The sequence below is a fragment of the Aricia agestis genome, chromosome 6 (assembly GCF_905147365.1).
Source record: "Aricia agestis chromosome 6, ilAriAges1.1, whole genome shotgun sequence".
Taxonomy (NCBI): domain Eukaryota; kingdom Metazoa; phylum Arthropoda; class Insecta; order Lepidoptera; family Lycaenidae; genus Aricia; species Aricia agestis.
Window position 1 is genome coordinate 1,528,563 of NC_056411.1, and position 13,763 is coordinate 1,542,325.

The following is a 13,763-nucleotide window of genomic DNA, read 5'->3' on the forward strand; positions in this document are numbered from 1 at the left end:
ATGAATAATAAAAACAATATATAATAAAGTAGGTATGATTAGTTCTGTTACAATAATGAAGTAAAAAAACGCCATCTGTTTTCATATATTAGAATTAAAATGTTGATTGCATTGATATAATATTTTCTGGTTGGAATATAGGCCAACACGGTACACTCGAACTCCTGATTTTAGAGCGCCTTCTGCTGTCACATATATTAGAAATGCAGTAGGAGTTCTATAAGATAAGATAGATTGATTATTATTATACCAAGTGATAATAATATTAAACATAATATTCTAACGTATTAAAAACTATAAACAAAAACATAATAACTAATAAATATGATTAGTTCTATGTTACAATGAAGTAAAAAATAAAACGCCATCTGTTGAATCGTATTAGAACTAAAATGTTCATTGCATCAATATTGTTCTGGATTTTTTTATAATATTATACATAAAATATATTAAAGATTTTTGAAATATTATTTTAATTAATACACATCCAAGTGTATCACGTGGGCTTCGGCCTGACCGGGCATAACACCTCGCTCGGTCGGAAGATTTTCCTTTGGCCGCCACGCACATAATCCCACAGTGGGATATCCATAAGAGCAATTAACAGACCAACGTTATTTGGTCGAATAATCCTATGCAATTAACAGACCAACGTTATTTGGCCGAATATGTCAATTCAATGTTAATTGTGATCTGTCAGCTGGGTTTGACGTAACGCAACCAAACTACTTAGGTCCTCGATTTGCATAGGAATCAACTTCTCTGATAGTACAATATTTGGTACATTACCTATTTTGATAAACTCGTAGGGTTCAGCCTGCGTTTGCAATGTAAGCGGAAAAAATGTAATTATTTACGACATTAGAAACCCCAACAATAACAGTATTTCTCCACTATTTAATTAATGTTATTATACTTATAAACCTTCCTCTTGAATCACTAAGGCTCCCTGAAAATACTTACATAGCACTTCAATTTGTATATGTATAGAAATAAGGAGTAAAATCGTGTAAATAAAAAAATACTTTTTACTGATTCAGTGCGGATGACGCGTCATTTAAAAAAAACGATTGTTTCTCCCTCAAATTACACTTGAGAAGGTTCTACTCTAACAAAACCATCTTAATTTTCCACGTAAAGCATGCCTATATGCTTCGTTTCGTTACCTATTCGTACTTAGAAGCCCTGATATTGAATTTTGCAAGTATATCACATCCCTAGATGGACGGCAAAGCAGGATAATGTGTGCACTACGTCATTTCGCAGTCCTACACGGCGGACTGCAATGCAGGACCGTGAATGGGCCACTTTAGCAATCTGTCATGTTTCTTCCAAATGTTGGCGAGTAGAATTCAAAAATAAACGGTCTTCAAAATTTTAATGGCGTGTCGCGAAGTCCTAGAAATTAGAGAAAAACAAGAGTTTTAGAAACGATGTCAATTTTCAATGAATTGTTATGTAAAATCAGTGATCTTTCCAATAAATATACTAAAAAGTTTAACGAAGATCTTGAGGTAATAAGCGTAATACAATACTATTTTGCTGGTGATGATTTTAGTGTAGAATTGAAAAGTTTACTCCAGTGATTTACAGTGAAATAATTCAGTGAAATATCCTAATTAAGTGTCCTGTGTGTCCACAGGAAGCGATACAATGCTTGGATAAGTTTGAGGAAGAAATTTTAAACAATAAAAGGACGCGAGAGAAACTACAGAAAAAAAATGCTACGACGACTCTGCAGAGCATACACGAGGATGATGGTAAGGAATATATTATTGCAAGTGTTTTAAACCCTAACAAAAGTAAATTATTGGAAATCAAAAACAGTAAAGTTGATCGTAACCTATGAATATCGTTTCGCGCTCAAAAGGTTAATTACAGCTTTGTACAGTGTTTGTACAGTTTGTATTTTGAAGTATTTGTGAGGATATTGCAAGAGTTTTATAAAAATCATGATGACCTACTAAACAACATTATTTACATTATGTTGCAAATACTACATTTTCTGTTTTTTAATCTTATAAATTCTGATTTCTGATTAACCTTGAAAGAGACACTGTGGATTTTATAATAAACTTAGTAATAAAGTAGTGCATGTAAGATCCAAACTAGGAATTTGGTAAACAATAAAAATTATTTCACCTTTTCTATGTAAAGATGATTTTTCTGGTTTCAAATGAATGAAAATCAATTTCAGATGACACAACACAAGCTCTTAAAGAGAACAAAAATGAGAGTAATGCAAAAGAAAAGTCACAAAGAGGTTCTAAGAAACGGAGCAAAGGCGAAGTGGATGATATGTTCAGCCCCGAACAAGACAAGAGGCAGAAGCGGAGCGCATCAGTTAAAGCACAAAGTGTGATAAGCAAACAGGTATTTGTTTGTTTTGTTTAAACATCTTTTTTTTAATAATGGCCTGTTTATTTTATTTCAATTCAGCAATGTAATCTAGCACTGGATTGTTATTGGAATAGTGTAAACGGGCACAGCGGGGCTAAAATGGTTGCTTTGAAGAATCATGTAGTGAATCATAATATGATTCATTTTTTTTTTAATTGCAAAATGGTCTGCTTGCAATTCATGTCTTGTAAAGTGTCTCCCAGAGTGGCCGCGTGTGTCGTCGTTCCTACTGTCTGAACTCTTAAGTCATCTAACCGACTGCCACCGCCACCACAGGCCGCATCTATCTGGGAGATGCTTAGTCGTACTAATTTGACATTTGTCAGTTTGACAGTTTTGACAATTCATTTGCTGAATTGATTGAAAAGAATTGCTAAATGTGACCATTTTAGCCCCGCTGGATTGAACTGAATAGTATTCCAGTGCATTTCACTGCCTGTTTACATTGTTCCAATAGGAAATATAATGCAAATTGGCCAAAATACTTGTTTTAAAGTCTGTCAGTTTGGTTTCACAATTTATATGCATAAATACATAATTTATTTAGATCAGGAACATTTCAAACTTTTGCTGACTGGATATGGCGTATGAACTGGGTGTAAATACTGACTTACTGTGTATGTTGGCTTTTTGCTCATTTTTAGGGTTCCATAAGGGTAAAAACGGGACCCTATTACTGAGACTTCGAGGTCTGTCCATCTATCCATCCGTCCGTTTGTTTCCAGGCTGTATTTAAAGAATTGCTATAGCTAGAATTCTGAAATTTTCATAGATTGTCATGTATATCTGTTGCCGCTATAACAACAAATAATGAAAACAAAATAGAATTAATATTTAGGGGTGGCTCTCATACAACAAACGTGATTTTTTTGGCCTTTTTTGCTCGATATCAATAATGATAACAGGTAGGCACTAGATATTTTCACAAAAGCCTTAATTATATGTCTGCTTCAATAATTAATAACAATATTAAAATAAAATAAAAATTTAAGGGACATACCATACAAAAAACACAATTTTTGGTCTATTTTTGCTCTATAGCGGTATGGAACCCTTCATGTTCGAGTCAGACTCGCACTTGGCTGATTTTTTAAGAGCTAAATATTAAGTGGCAAGCAGGCATTTATATTATGTTATTCAATAATCATTGAAGGTAAAATGTCTGGGTATTTTAAATGTTTATGGGCTTTTTTAGGGTTCCGTAGCCAAATGGAAAGAATCGGAACCCTTATAGATTCGTCATGTCTGTCTGTCTGTCTGTCCGTCTGTCCGTCCGTCTGTCCGTCCGTATGTCACAGCCACTTTTCTCCGAAACTATAAGAGCTATACTATTGAAATTTGGTAAGTAGATGTAATCTGTGAACCGCTATAAGATTTAGATACAAAAATGGAAAAATTATTAAAAATTTTAGGGGTTTTATTAAATAAAAAAGATTTATTTATTTCAGTTGTATCTATGGGAGATACAACTGAAACAAAAAAAAAATTTCATGTAAACTATGCGTGTGGGGTATCTATGGATAGGTCTTCAAAAATCATATTGATGTTTTTAATATAATTTTCTTCTAACCTGAACAGTTTGCGAGAGAGACTCTTCCAAAGTGGTAAAATGTGTGCCCCTCTAACTTCTAAAGTAGGGGCATGATAAGTCTAAAAAAATACGTGATGTGCTATCAGAGAAGTTGATTCCTATGCGAATCGGGGGAGTTTGGTTGTGTTACGTCAAATCCAGCTGACAGATCACAATTAACATTGAATTGACATATTCAACCAAATAACGTTGGTCTGTCAATTGCATAGGAATCAACTTCCTCGATGGTACATTACTACAAAAACTACCAACGAAAATTGGTTCAAACGAGATCTAGCCAGTAGTTTTTTTATATGTCACTAGCTGTTGCCCGCGACTTCGTCCGCGTGGACTTCAGTTTATGTATAAATTTTGTTGACACCGCGCGCTATAAACTAAAGTCCACGCGGACGAAGTCGCGGGCAACAGCTAGTATTATACATAAAATATGTTTAAGATTTTTGAAATTTTATTTTAATACACATCCAAGACCCAGGAACATTGAAAACTTTTTGTTCCGCCTGCGGGACTCGAACCCAGGACCCCCGGGATGAGCGCTGGCCACGCGCAATGCGAATTCATTTTCATCGATATTTTCATGGAAATAAGATATTTTCCCACATCAAAATGTAGCCTATGTCCTTTCTCAGACTAGAATAACTGTATACAAAATTTCATTGCAATCGGTTCAGTAGTTTTGGCGTGAAAGCAAGACAGACAGACAGACATACTTTCGCATTTATAATATTAGTATGGATAAATGGTAAACCTTAATTTAACTCTCATTAAATTGACTGAAATATGAAAATGAATCAAAAACCTCTTCATTTCATAAAAATAAATCTAATATTGCTGCTGCGGAACCCTTCATGGGCGAGTCCAACTCGCACTTGGCCGGTTTTTTCCTCTTAAGTGTAGTTTATTATTTTTGATGATATATTTATTGCACAGGTGAAGAATCAGTCCCACCTATTAGATCAAAGTGTTGTGTTTGTCAAGTTGCAAATGGTAAATTGCCTCACAAATTATTATTATTATTGGTAAACGGTAGTCCATTAGTCCTGAGGTAGTGGGTAGTCAATTTTATAATATGTAATAAATTAATAATGTTCATGTCACATAGTGTATAAAATACGAGCTTTTGCCCGCGGCTTCGCTCGCGTTAAGAAGTATTATTATATACAAACTTTCATCCCCTATTTGAACCCCTTGAGGTTGGAATTTATCAAAATCCTTTCTTAGCGGATGCCTACGTCATAACATCTACCTGCATGCCAAATTTCAGCCCGATCCGTCCAGTGATTTGGGCTGTGCGTTGATAGATCACAATGTCAATAAGTCAGTCACCTTTGAGTTTTATATATACTATAGATTTAGTTTTAGTTACATTACTTACCAGTTTTGTATTTTTTTTATTGTAGAAATTATATTGCTAGTTGGTTATAATAATTATCAATCTTTACATTTTAGACTATTAAAGTTAATTACATCTTATGTAGCAGTCCAAGGATTAATGCCATTAATTAATACAGTTTTTACTTCTTAGAGTACCACCGGATTTTTTATTTTTACCAAAAAATTTGATGTGTAGAACTTTAGGGAATGCATTCATAATAATAAATAACTTCTTTGTGCCTAGGTCAATGTAAATCTAAACCAGAAACTTAGACGGGAGGATGAGAATGCAAAGACAAAAGGAAACAAAGCTAAAGACGACAACAAGGAGAACACAGAACCTTCACTTATACAGAGTAAGTATTTATATTTTGAACTTGCTTAATAAGTATTAGGATTTAAAAAAAAATCATAACATATATCCTGGTAGTTTTAAATTATAATATATACATATATATGTATATATTATAATATATACTATCATTTTAGGTAAGTACAACAACAGCTTCAGTTTTAAGAAAATAAGTTAAACACCATGTAAAATATTATTTATACATATTTTATATCTCTTTCAGTCAAACAAGAGAAAATCTCGCTCCCCCCTGAGCCAGAGCCGATGGATATGGAGTCACTGAATGTTGATATCAAGCAGGAGGTGAATAGAGATGAAATTACCATGCCACCACCCATGGCACCAGTACCAAGTAAGTAATATAATAATAACAAAAATATAACACCTAATCTTGACAAGTGATTTTGTTACTAAGCTATTTCTGCTCAACAACTGTCTCAATACTTCTCTCTGAAATTTTTCTTTAAATTATTTTATGCAATTTTGTAATGAATTAATTATGATTGGCATTGTGTGCCCACGGATTTATTGTACTATCAGAGAAGTTTACTGGTACTTAATAGTATGTACTATGTAGCCAGTGGCGTAACTATAACATCTGAGGCCTGTTGCAAATTGATATTTGCCCTGCCCTATCAGTAAAAATCGTCACGTTAATAATAAAACAACGTATTAAAAAAATCTGCCTTTTGGGTCAGGGCCCGTGGCATTTTGCCAGCCCTGCCACCCTATAGTTATGCCACTGTATGTAGCTCCATTTAAGAAATAAGTATATTAAATACCATGCCAGCATACCATCAAAATTTTGGTGGAAGGCTCTATTTTGATGAATTCATTTTAAAATTCTCAGAGCCACGCAAAGGTGCTCCTAAAGAGAAACCTGCTGAAAATACCGAAGAAGAGACTGGTAGAAGCAGACGAACCACAAGAACTAGAAAACAGACTGACACTGTTGAGCAGCCCATACGTAAGTAGAATATAATATACACGGAGTATATCAATTTAATTTATTTTAAAAATAAACAAAAAAAAGTGTCAAATAAAACACTCAGGGACTGCCGCAGTTACAGCTACCATTTTCAAGATTTTTCGCAGATAAAAATGTTGTTCGTCTTATCAAAATGAAGCTACTCACAAAAAAATAACTTGATAGTAATAAAAAAAAATTCTAGGGCTTCCGTACTATACCTATGACTCAGTTAAAATATTTTCACCATGTCTAATTATATTGCTGTCATCGGCTGATACATTTGAAAAGCCACATAGATTAGCGTAAGCATGGAGTTACTGTTTTAATAGTTTATGTCTTATCTGTATTATTGCAGGTCAATCGAGTAGATCTACTAGAGCGAGCTCCCGTGCCAGTTCTCGTACAGAAAAAGCCACAGACTCTGAAGAGCCCGCACCGGCCGAAACAAGACCCAAGCGGACTAGAACTAAGAGGGTATGATCTAATTGTTATTTGCTTTTTACTGTTGTGGTGGATTTTATAAAGAGATTTGTTTAGTTTTTGAATTTTTTTCCCTATAATATGGTAACAAGTTCAACATCGACTTTTGCTGTTACATAAGTTTCCCATATTGCAAACTGTAAGATAATTTTTCACACACTTCAATAAACCATTATTTCACCTAACTGTGGATGTTTCAATGCACAATATATATAATTTTGGAAAATATCCACAACAACTGTCTTGTTTTCACTTTGCCTACAGCATGGTGTAAGCAAAGTCTCAGTAACAGAGTCCTTTTTATCTTTTTGGGAAAGTGTACCCTAAAGGTGCATTTCCACTGGAGCTGCATTGCGAGAAGTGTATTTTTGATAACCAATAGAATAGTTTGCCTAACCTCGATAAGCGCAGCGGTTCTGTTGGATCATAAAAACACATTATTTCTAAGTAGCAATGAAGCCTAAGGACGGTACCATGTAGTATTTGGCCAGTGGAAAATGATTATTATTACACTAAACAATTTATCTTATCATATTATATATATATATATATATTTTTTTTTTACATTTTCAGGCAGTGGCGGATTCTTCAACCGCAAATAACGATAAAGAAACACAACCAGAGAGTGTCACAGGTAAAAAGTTGCATAGCTCATTAGTACTCAACAATAATTGTATAATGGTGCTCCCTCACTTTGAGCATTCACATGTAATGTAACATTATAGATTCGACTTTGAGCATTCCATAACATGTTGACTTCACTGTCACATATGACGTAGCATTGATGTTACAAGTTGTATCAAGATATTACACATTGTATACAAGGTGCGCATTGTAATGCTCGGTTATCTTCCCTTACTGATGTAATACTCGACTTTGTAACGTTACATTCAGTGGCGTAACTATAGGGTGGCAGCCGGCAGGGCTGGCAAAATCCACGGGCCCCCGACCCAAAAGGGCCCCGACCACGGAGCTAATACTAAGAGGAGGTGTTATAATCAAGTTTCCATATGAAACGACGCGTGACAATTTGCGGGGTGAGGGGGTGTCAAGCTTCGCCCATTTCTCAATATTTCATCTATCGGCTAAAAGCCAAACTACTAGCTTAGGTCGATGTTGATGTCACTACGTAGTTCAACTATCTTACACTAGATGTCATTTTGTCTTGAATATTATGGGACGTGCTACGGCCATGGATATTTTTTACGTTTCAAATAGTTATCATAAGTGACGACAGATGGCGGTTTATAAGTAATATCATAATAAAAGCTATATAATCACGGTTTTAGCTATTAAATGTGTTTAAGACTAAGTGTATAACGGTTTTCAGTATTCAAGTATGATTATTGTAATAAACTTATGCAAAATTATACGCATTTACGTCTGTATTATCTTTCAAAAGTTTAGCCACCTAGTGTCAAGTAGTATAATTAACCGCTGGATACTCGGCAAAAACCTGTCAAAAATAGAAATCCAAAATCCAAAAAAAAAAAAAATGGCGCCCAGCCCCGCCCCTTTTTTACCAATAATGTAATATTTTTACATCCAACCCACATTTTATGTTTCTGTGAAAAACATTAACAACTATGTTAAATTTTCTATCTATCAAGCCATCATAATTATAGTATTTTAGTCTGATTTAATATTCTTTTCACAGTATTAACTTTGAAAATTATTTTTCTGACCCTTTGATTACAAATTAAACAATATTTTGTTATAATCTACACGATGGAACCCTAAATTAGACCCTTGTATCAACAATTCATCGAAACATCTTGAATTGTTTATAAAAACAGCCGTGATTTACGACACGAAAAAACCGGTTTCGTATAACCCACAAGCAAACTTCGTCATTAGTGCTATACAAATAAAGTTCAAAATGGCGCGGCCGGCAGAAAATAGCCGTTATCTGTGAACTTTTGTTCTCAATTGTTTAGAAACGTAATGCATAATATTGATATAAATTGTCTTAGAGACATTGTGTAATAACTTGTATAACGCTGAAAGCTGAAATGTTCTAGAACTTTTATATTTAAATTACATTTAAAATTATTTCCAAATGAAATGTGATGGTATTTATATTATCAGAACGTCTGTCTGAGTGTTTTCGACATTGTAAAACACAATACTTCATCCTTTCCTTGTTAAAAACGCAGAAAACACCAATTTATTGGGAGTCTCGTTACGTGTGCACCTGACAAACGCTGAAAGTGTACTGACTTAAGCCCCGCCCACAATGATGACGTCAGGACCTAGTTGGAAATCACAGTGCACAGTTGCTTAGGCCAGCTCCTTTTTGTATTAGCTTCGTGGCCCCGACCCAAGAGGTCAGTAAATTTTTATACATTGTTTTATTATTACCGTGACGATTTTTACTGATAGGGTTCCATCAATTTGCCACGGGCCCCGGATGTTGTAGTTACGCCACTGGCTACATTACAAGCTAATGCTCCCGGTGAGGGAGCTCTTTAATATGTATCTTTAAAACTACCTCTACCTCTTTCTTTATTAACATAGCTGTAATTTCTCTATATTTTATTACAGCTTCTCCAGCAGAGAAACCCAGACCAAAACGGACAAGAAAAGGTCAAAAAGCGGCGTAAGTATCATTACTCTATGCCTTTAAAAAAATATTTCACATACTTAAAGCAACATCAAAATGCTAACATTAGTCTTTAAATAATTGAATATTATGGAGTGATCATTCTAAATATTATTTTTATTATTACAGAGAAAAGCCAGTCGAAAAGCCTGTAGAACCAGAGCCTGAACTGGAACCGATAATATCACCAAAGATGGAGAAATTATCTGAACCACCTGTTTCCATGTCACCACTTTTACCCGCCAAGAAAACCAACAAAATCAAGGAAAATGGCAAAGTTAACGCTAGCAATACAAATGTTGAAACAGTGTCGGAAACCTTAGATGCCACAAAAATTATAAGTCAGAATATGAATACTACAGTGACCATCTCAAATAACTTGGACGCAACAATGGTTCTACCAAACGGAGTGTATAATCACGTTCCTGTTACGCCGAAAGCTGTAAGTAAACTGTGATTATCATGTTGTTAATCTGCTATGAACTCTGATAACCATAAGACGAACTTATTTAATTGTAAGAAGCAACCCTACCCTCGGTCAAGTTGGACCAAAGTTGTGGCACTGCGCTAGCGCAATAGAATAATAATATTATTGAGCATATAAGGTTAATTTTCACATGCAGCTGTAATAAAATAATAATAACTTTTTAAGAAGACTGTTTTATCTAATAAGTGATATTTAATAATCTGTGCTACTATAGTATAATAAAATATACAAAATATCATGTTTTAGGTCCAAATGAATGAGACCATGGTACTGGAGACCAACAACGAGACCATCGTAATTGAGAAACAACCAGAAAAGGCCATCATGGACGCTACTGTTGTTATAGAGAAAGGTAAGTTAGAGTCAACAAGTCTTAAAATAATTCACTGCCAATATAAAGATTATTTTCTAGTCGAAAGTTTAAACTTTTAATTATGTATGTATTTATATAATATAAAGGGTCCACTGCAATAATGATGCCATTCGGTCACTTGAAATAATATCCTTATAATGTATTTACATAATTAGCAATATCACTTATAGTTCCGTGATAAATAAGTTTTTTATATTTCGGCTACACGGCTAAAACGCTCAACGTCACAGGCGTTTCCTATAAAATAATCTTTACTGTTTCGTTTCGTTATACCGTTATAAATTTAAAAACTCAATTATCTTAAAACTAACAACTAAGGACATTCATCATTATTGCAGTGGACCCTTCATTATAGTGACAAAACCAGCGTACTCTAGGCAGCGCATTTTGCGAAGAGCACTCACGAGTGTCGCTATTAGCATTTTTCAGCCGCTCGGTCATCAGAATCTATTTATCATTATAGTATGAAAAGGTTTTAGATAGGACCAGCATTACGATATTATTCCTTTTTTTTTTCATGAACATGATGCAAAAATGGAATATTTGAAATAATTTTCAGACACCAAAGCACCTAACGTGACCGATGACAACTCTCTGCTGACGGACGACAATGACTCGGTGCATGCAGGCACACCTCCTAAGCAACCGCCTAAACCTCAGCCTATGTAAGTGCTTCCTATTTATAATTTGTTAAGCTATTGCATAGCTATTCAATCATTTAGAATCAAAAAATTTGGTAACGAAAGAAAACCAATACACTCCACTCCGACCGGCACAGCGATGCAGCGTTATCAGACGTCACGGCGTTTGCGTACGTGCGACTAGACGTATGCGAATTATAATTTCATAACTTGATAAAAATTGCTATGCAATAGCTTTACCGCGATATAAAAATGAGTCGCTGAATGTGTTGCTAAGCGCAAAACTCGAGAACGGCTGAACGGATTGGGCTAATTTCAGTCTTAAAATATTCGTAGAAGTCCAGGGAAGGTTTTTAAGTGACACGAAGTTCACCGGGACAGCTAGTTATTTATAAAATTGATCAGAATTTGAAACTAAATGTTTTTGAGACTATCCTACGTGATGCCTCTACCCGTTCGGGAATTAACCAAGCGTTAGAGCGACCGCAGATTTACAATTTCAAGTTGGCCAACTAAAGTATAGTATACTAAAGCGGCTTATGAGAGCTTGCACATTGCCTCCAACTAAATTGTACAACTAAATAATTGGACACCGGTCGTATCAGAACCGTGATTCCTTTCCGCAATTAAAAAGTTGTCCAACTATCAGCCAACTGCTTGTTAGCGCGGCTTATCATAATATAATACGCAAGCCCGCCGACCGCCGCAGACTTTTCAACTTAGTCGGTTACAGTGTTGCCAAATATACAGATTTCTCCATATTTATAGCATGGTTGTCAATGCTAATTATCATATTTCCCCAAAAATCATGGTCAAATTCCCTGGAAATAGAATTAAAAATCATGGGGAAATTATCATATTTCCCCAAAAATCATGGTCAAAAGTTTGAAATGCAAGGTATGATGTTTTCCTAATTCTAATCTATCACTTAGTATCGGATGCACCTAAAATATTCTCCTTTGTTTTCGCCTTCGTTTTATTAGTGCCTCAATTAAAGCGTGCTTTTTACGCATTTTAACACGCACGTCGCTAGGCTAGCAATACAGTTAGGTCCACTTGCGCCAAAACTTCGAGTTAAATAAATAACTCGGGGCTTAATAACTCAGTGTTAACGTTTTTAATTTTTAACTCATACTACATATTGCACCAGAAGAATTTATCCCTGTGTCAACTAACCCGGGCTTATGTCATGTTCATTCATTCTTTTTACACCCAGTCAAATATGATAGAGCGAATGCTGAATAATTTAAGTGTACTGCTCTCTCTCTCGCTCCACAGTACTTTAAATAAGACTATCTCCTTATGTCAGATTTGCAATGACACGTGGTTCTATGTCGCATTGTGCGTGTTGTGATATTTTGTGCAAATAAATTAGGCGGAAAATGATAAAAAAAAGAGAACAGTTTCTTTTTCTAGGTGAAATCTTCGATGGAAATCTTTGTCTCTTTGTGAGTAAATACTAGACCCTAAACAGATCGGGTCCGTTCTACAATCCTTCTGTAATACGAGTCCGAATTAATGTATTCGATAATTTCTTCATCATCATCAGATAACAACCACTGATCATTTATCATGGTTAAACACAAAATAAAACCGGTACCTATTACTGAACACAACAAACTACATAAGTCATAACCGAAAAAGGTCAGTTTTGATATTACTAACCCAGAGTTAGTTGATTTAACCCTCCGACATCAGTGGGTTAAAAATTTAAAAAATTAACACGAGGTTAACTCATAACTCTTGGTGGTGCAAGACATGATGTGAATTTAAATTCGAAGTAAAATTTAACTCAGAGTTAAGCGTGTTAACCCAGTCTAGCGCAAGTGGGCCTTACCAACTAAATCTAAAAGTCTGCGGCTATATAAATCTAAAAGTCTGCGATTGGCGTCATCGTGTGCACTACACGAAAAGTTGGCCAATTAAATTGTAAAACTATATACATTTAGTTGTACGATAGTCTGCCAACTTGAAAATGTATATCTGTGGTGACCCTATCTTAACCGACAAAACCGCTCGGCGTCACCTTTTACCACAAGGATGAATTTTTTACGGACGTTCCCAATATTTGATCTATCTCTGGTTTTGCCTTACTAGAGATAGGAATAACTCACATTAGACATTAGAGACATATATTTTATGTCAATTATGAGCTATTCCTATCTCTAGTAGGGCAAAACCAGAGATAGATCAAATATTGGGAACGGCCGTTAGTTCACATTCACAGACGAAGGGTTAGTATCTGGATTGTTTAAAATCTCTTTCAGATTTACATTCCAATTTCTGTTAGAAATTGGAATTTTGTAAACACTAAAAAGTATAAAAATCTCAAATACCAGCTCTTGCATTTCAGATCTGCTGTGAAAGAGAAAGTGCAGCAGTTTGAAGAGATGGCGACGCGGCAGACGAGAACCAAAACACGAGCCATGGCTAAGAAGGTCAGTTAACATTGATTCTACAGGTTCTAATAAATACTGATTTCCATTACGTTTT

General features: G+C 35.0%; 1 protein-coding gene across 3 annotated transcripts in view; it reads left to right on the forward strand.

Moving 5' to 3' along the window:
• The first annotated feature begins 1,353 nt into the window (after positions 1–1,353).
• Positions 1,354–13,763, forward strand: part of LOC121727801 (titin homolog) — a 32,989-nt gene continuing 20,579 nt past the window's right edge. For all 3 annotated transcript variants that reach the window (XM_042115797.1, XM_042115798.1, XM_042115799.1), the window contains exons 1-13: positions 1,354–1,514; positions 1,643–1,760; positions 2,198–2,373; positions 5,610–5,721; positions 5,941–6,069; positions 6,568–6,684; positions 7,043–7,161; positions 7,741–7,801; positions 9,712–9,766; positions 9,899–10,211; positions 10,503–10,608; positions 11,189–11,294; positions 13,624–13,708. In XM_042115797.1, the coding sequence (XP_041971731.1) occupies positions 1,434–1,514; positions 1,643–1,760; positions 2,198–2,373; positions 5,610–5,721; positions 5,941–6,069; positions 6,568–6,684; positions 7,043–7,161; positions 7,741–7,801; positions 9,712–9,766; positions 9,899–10,211; positions 10,503–10,608; positions 11,189–11,294; positions 13,624–13,708 (1,578 nt within the window). In that variant the 5' untranslated portion in view covers positions 1,354–1,433. The remainder of the gene's footprint in view (positions 1,515–1,642; positions 1,761–2,197; positions 2,374–5,609; positions 5,722–5,940; positions 6,070–6,567; positions 6,685–7,042; positions 7,162–7,740; positions 7,802–9,711; positions 9,767–9,898; positions 10,212–10,502; positions 10,609–11,188; positions 11,295–13,623; positions 13,709–13,763) is intronic.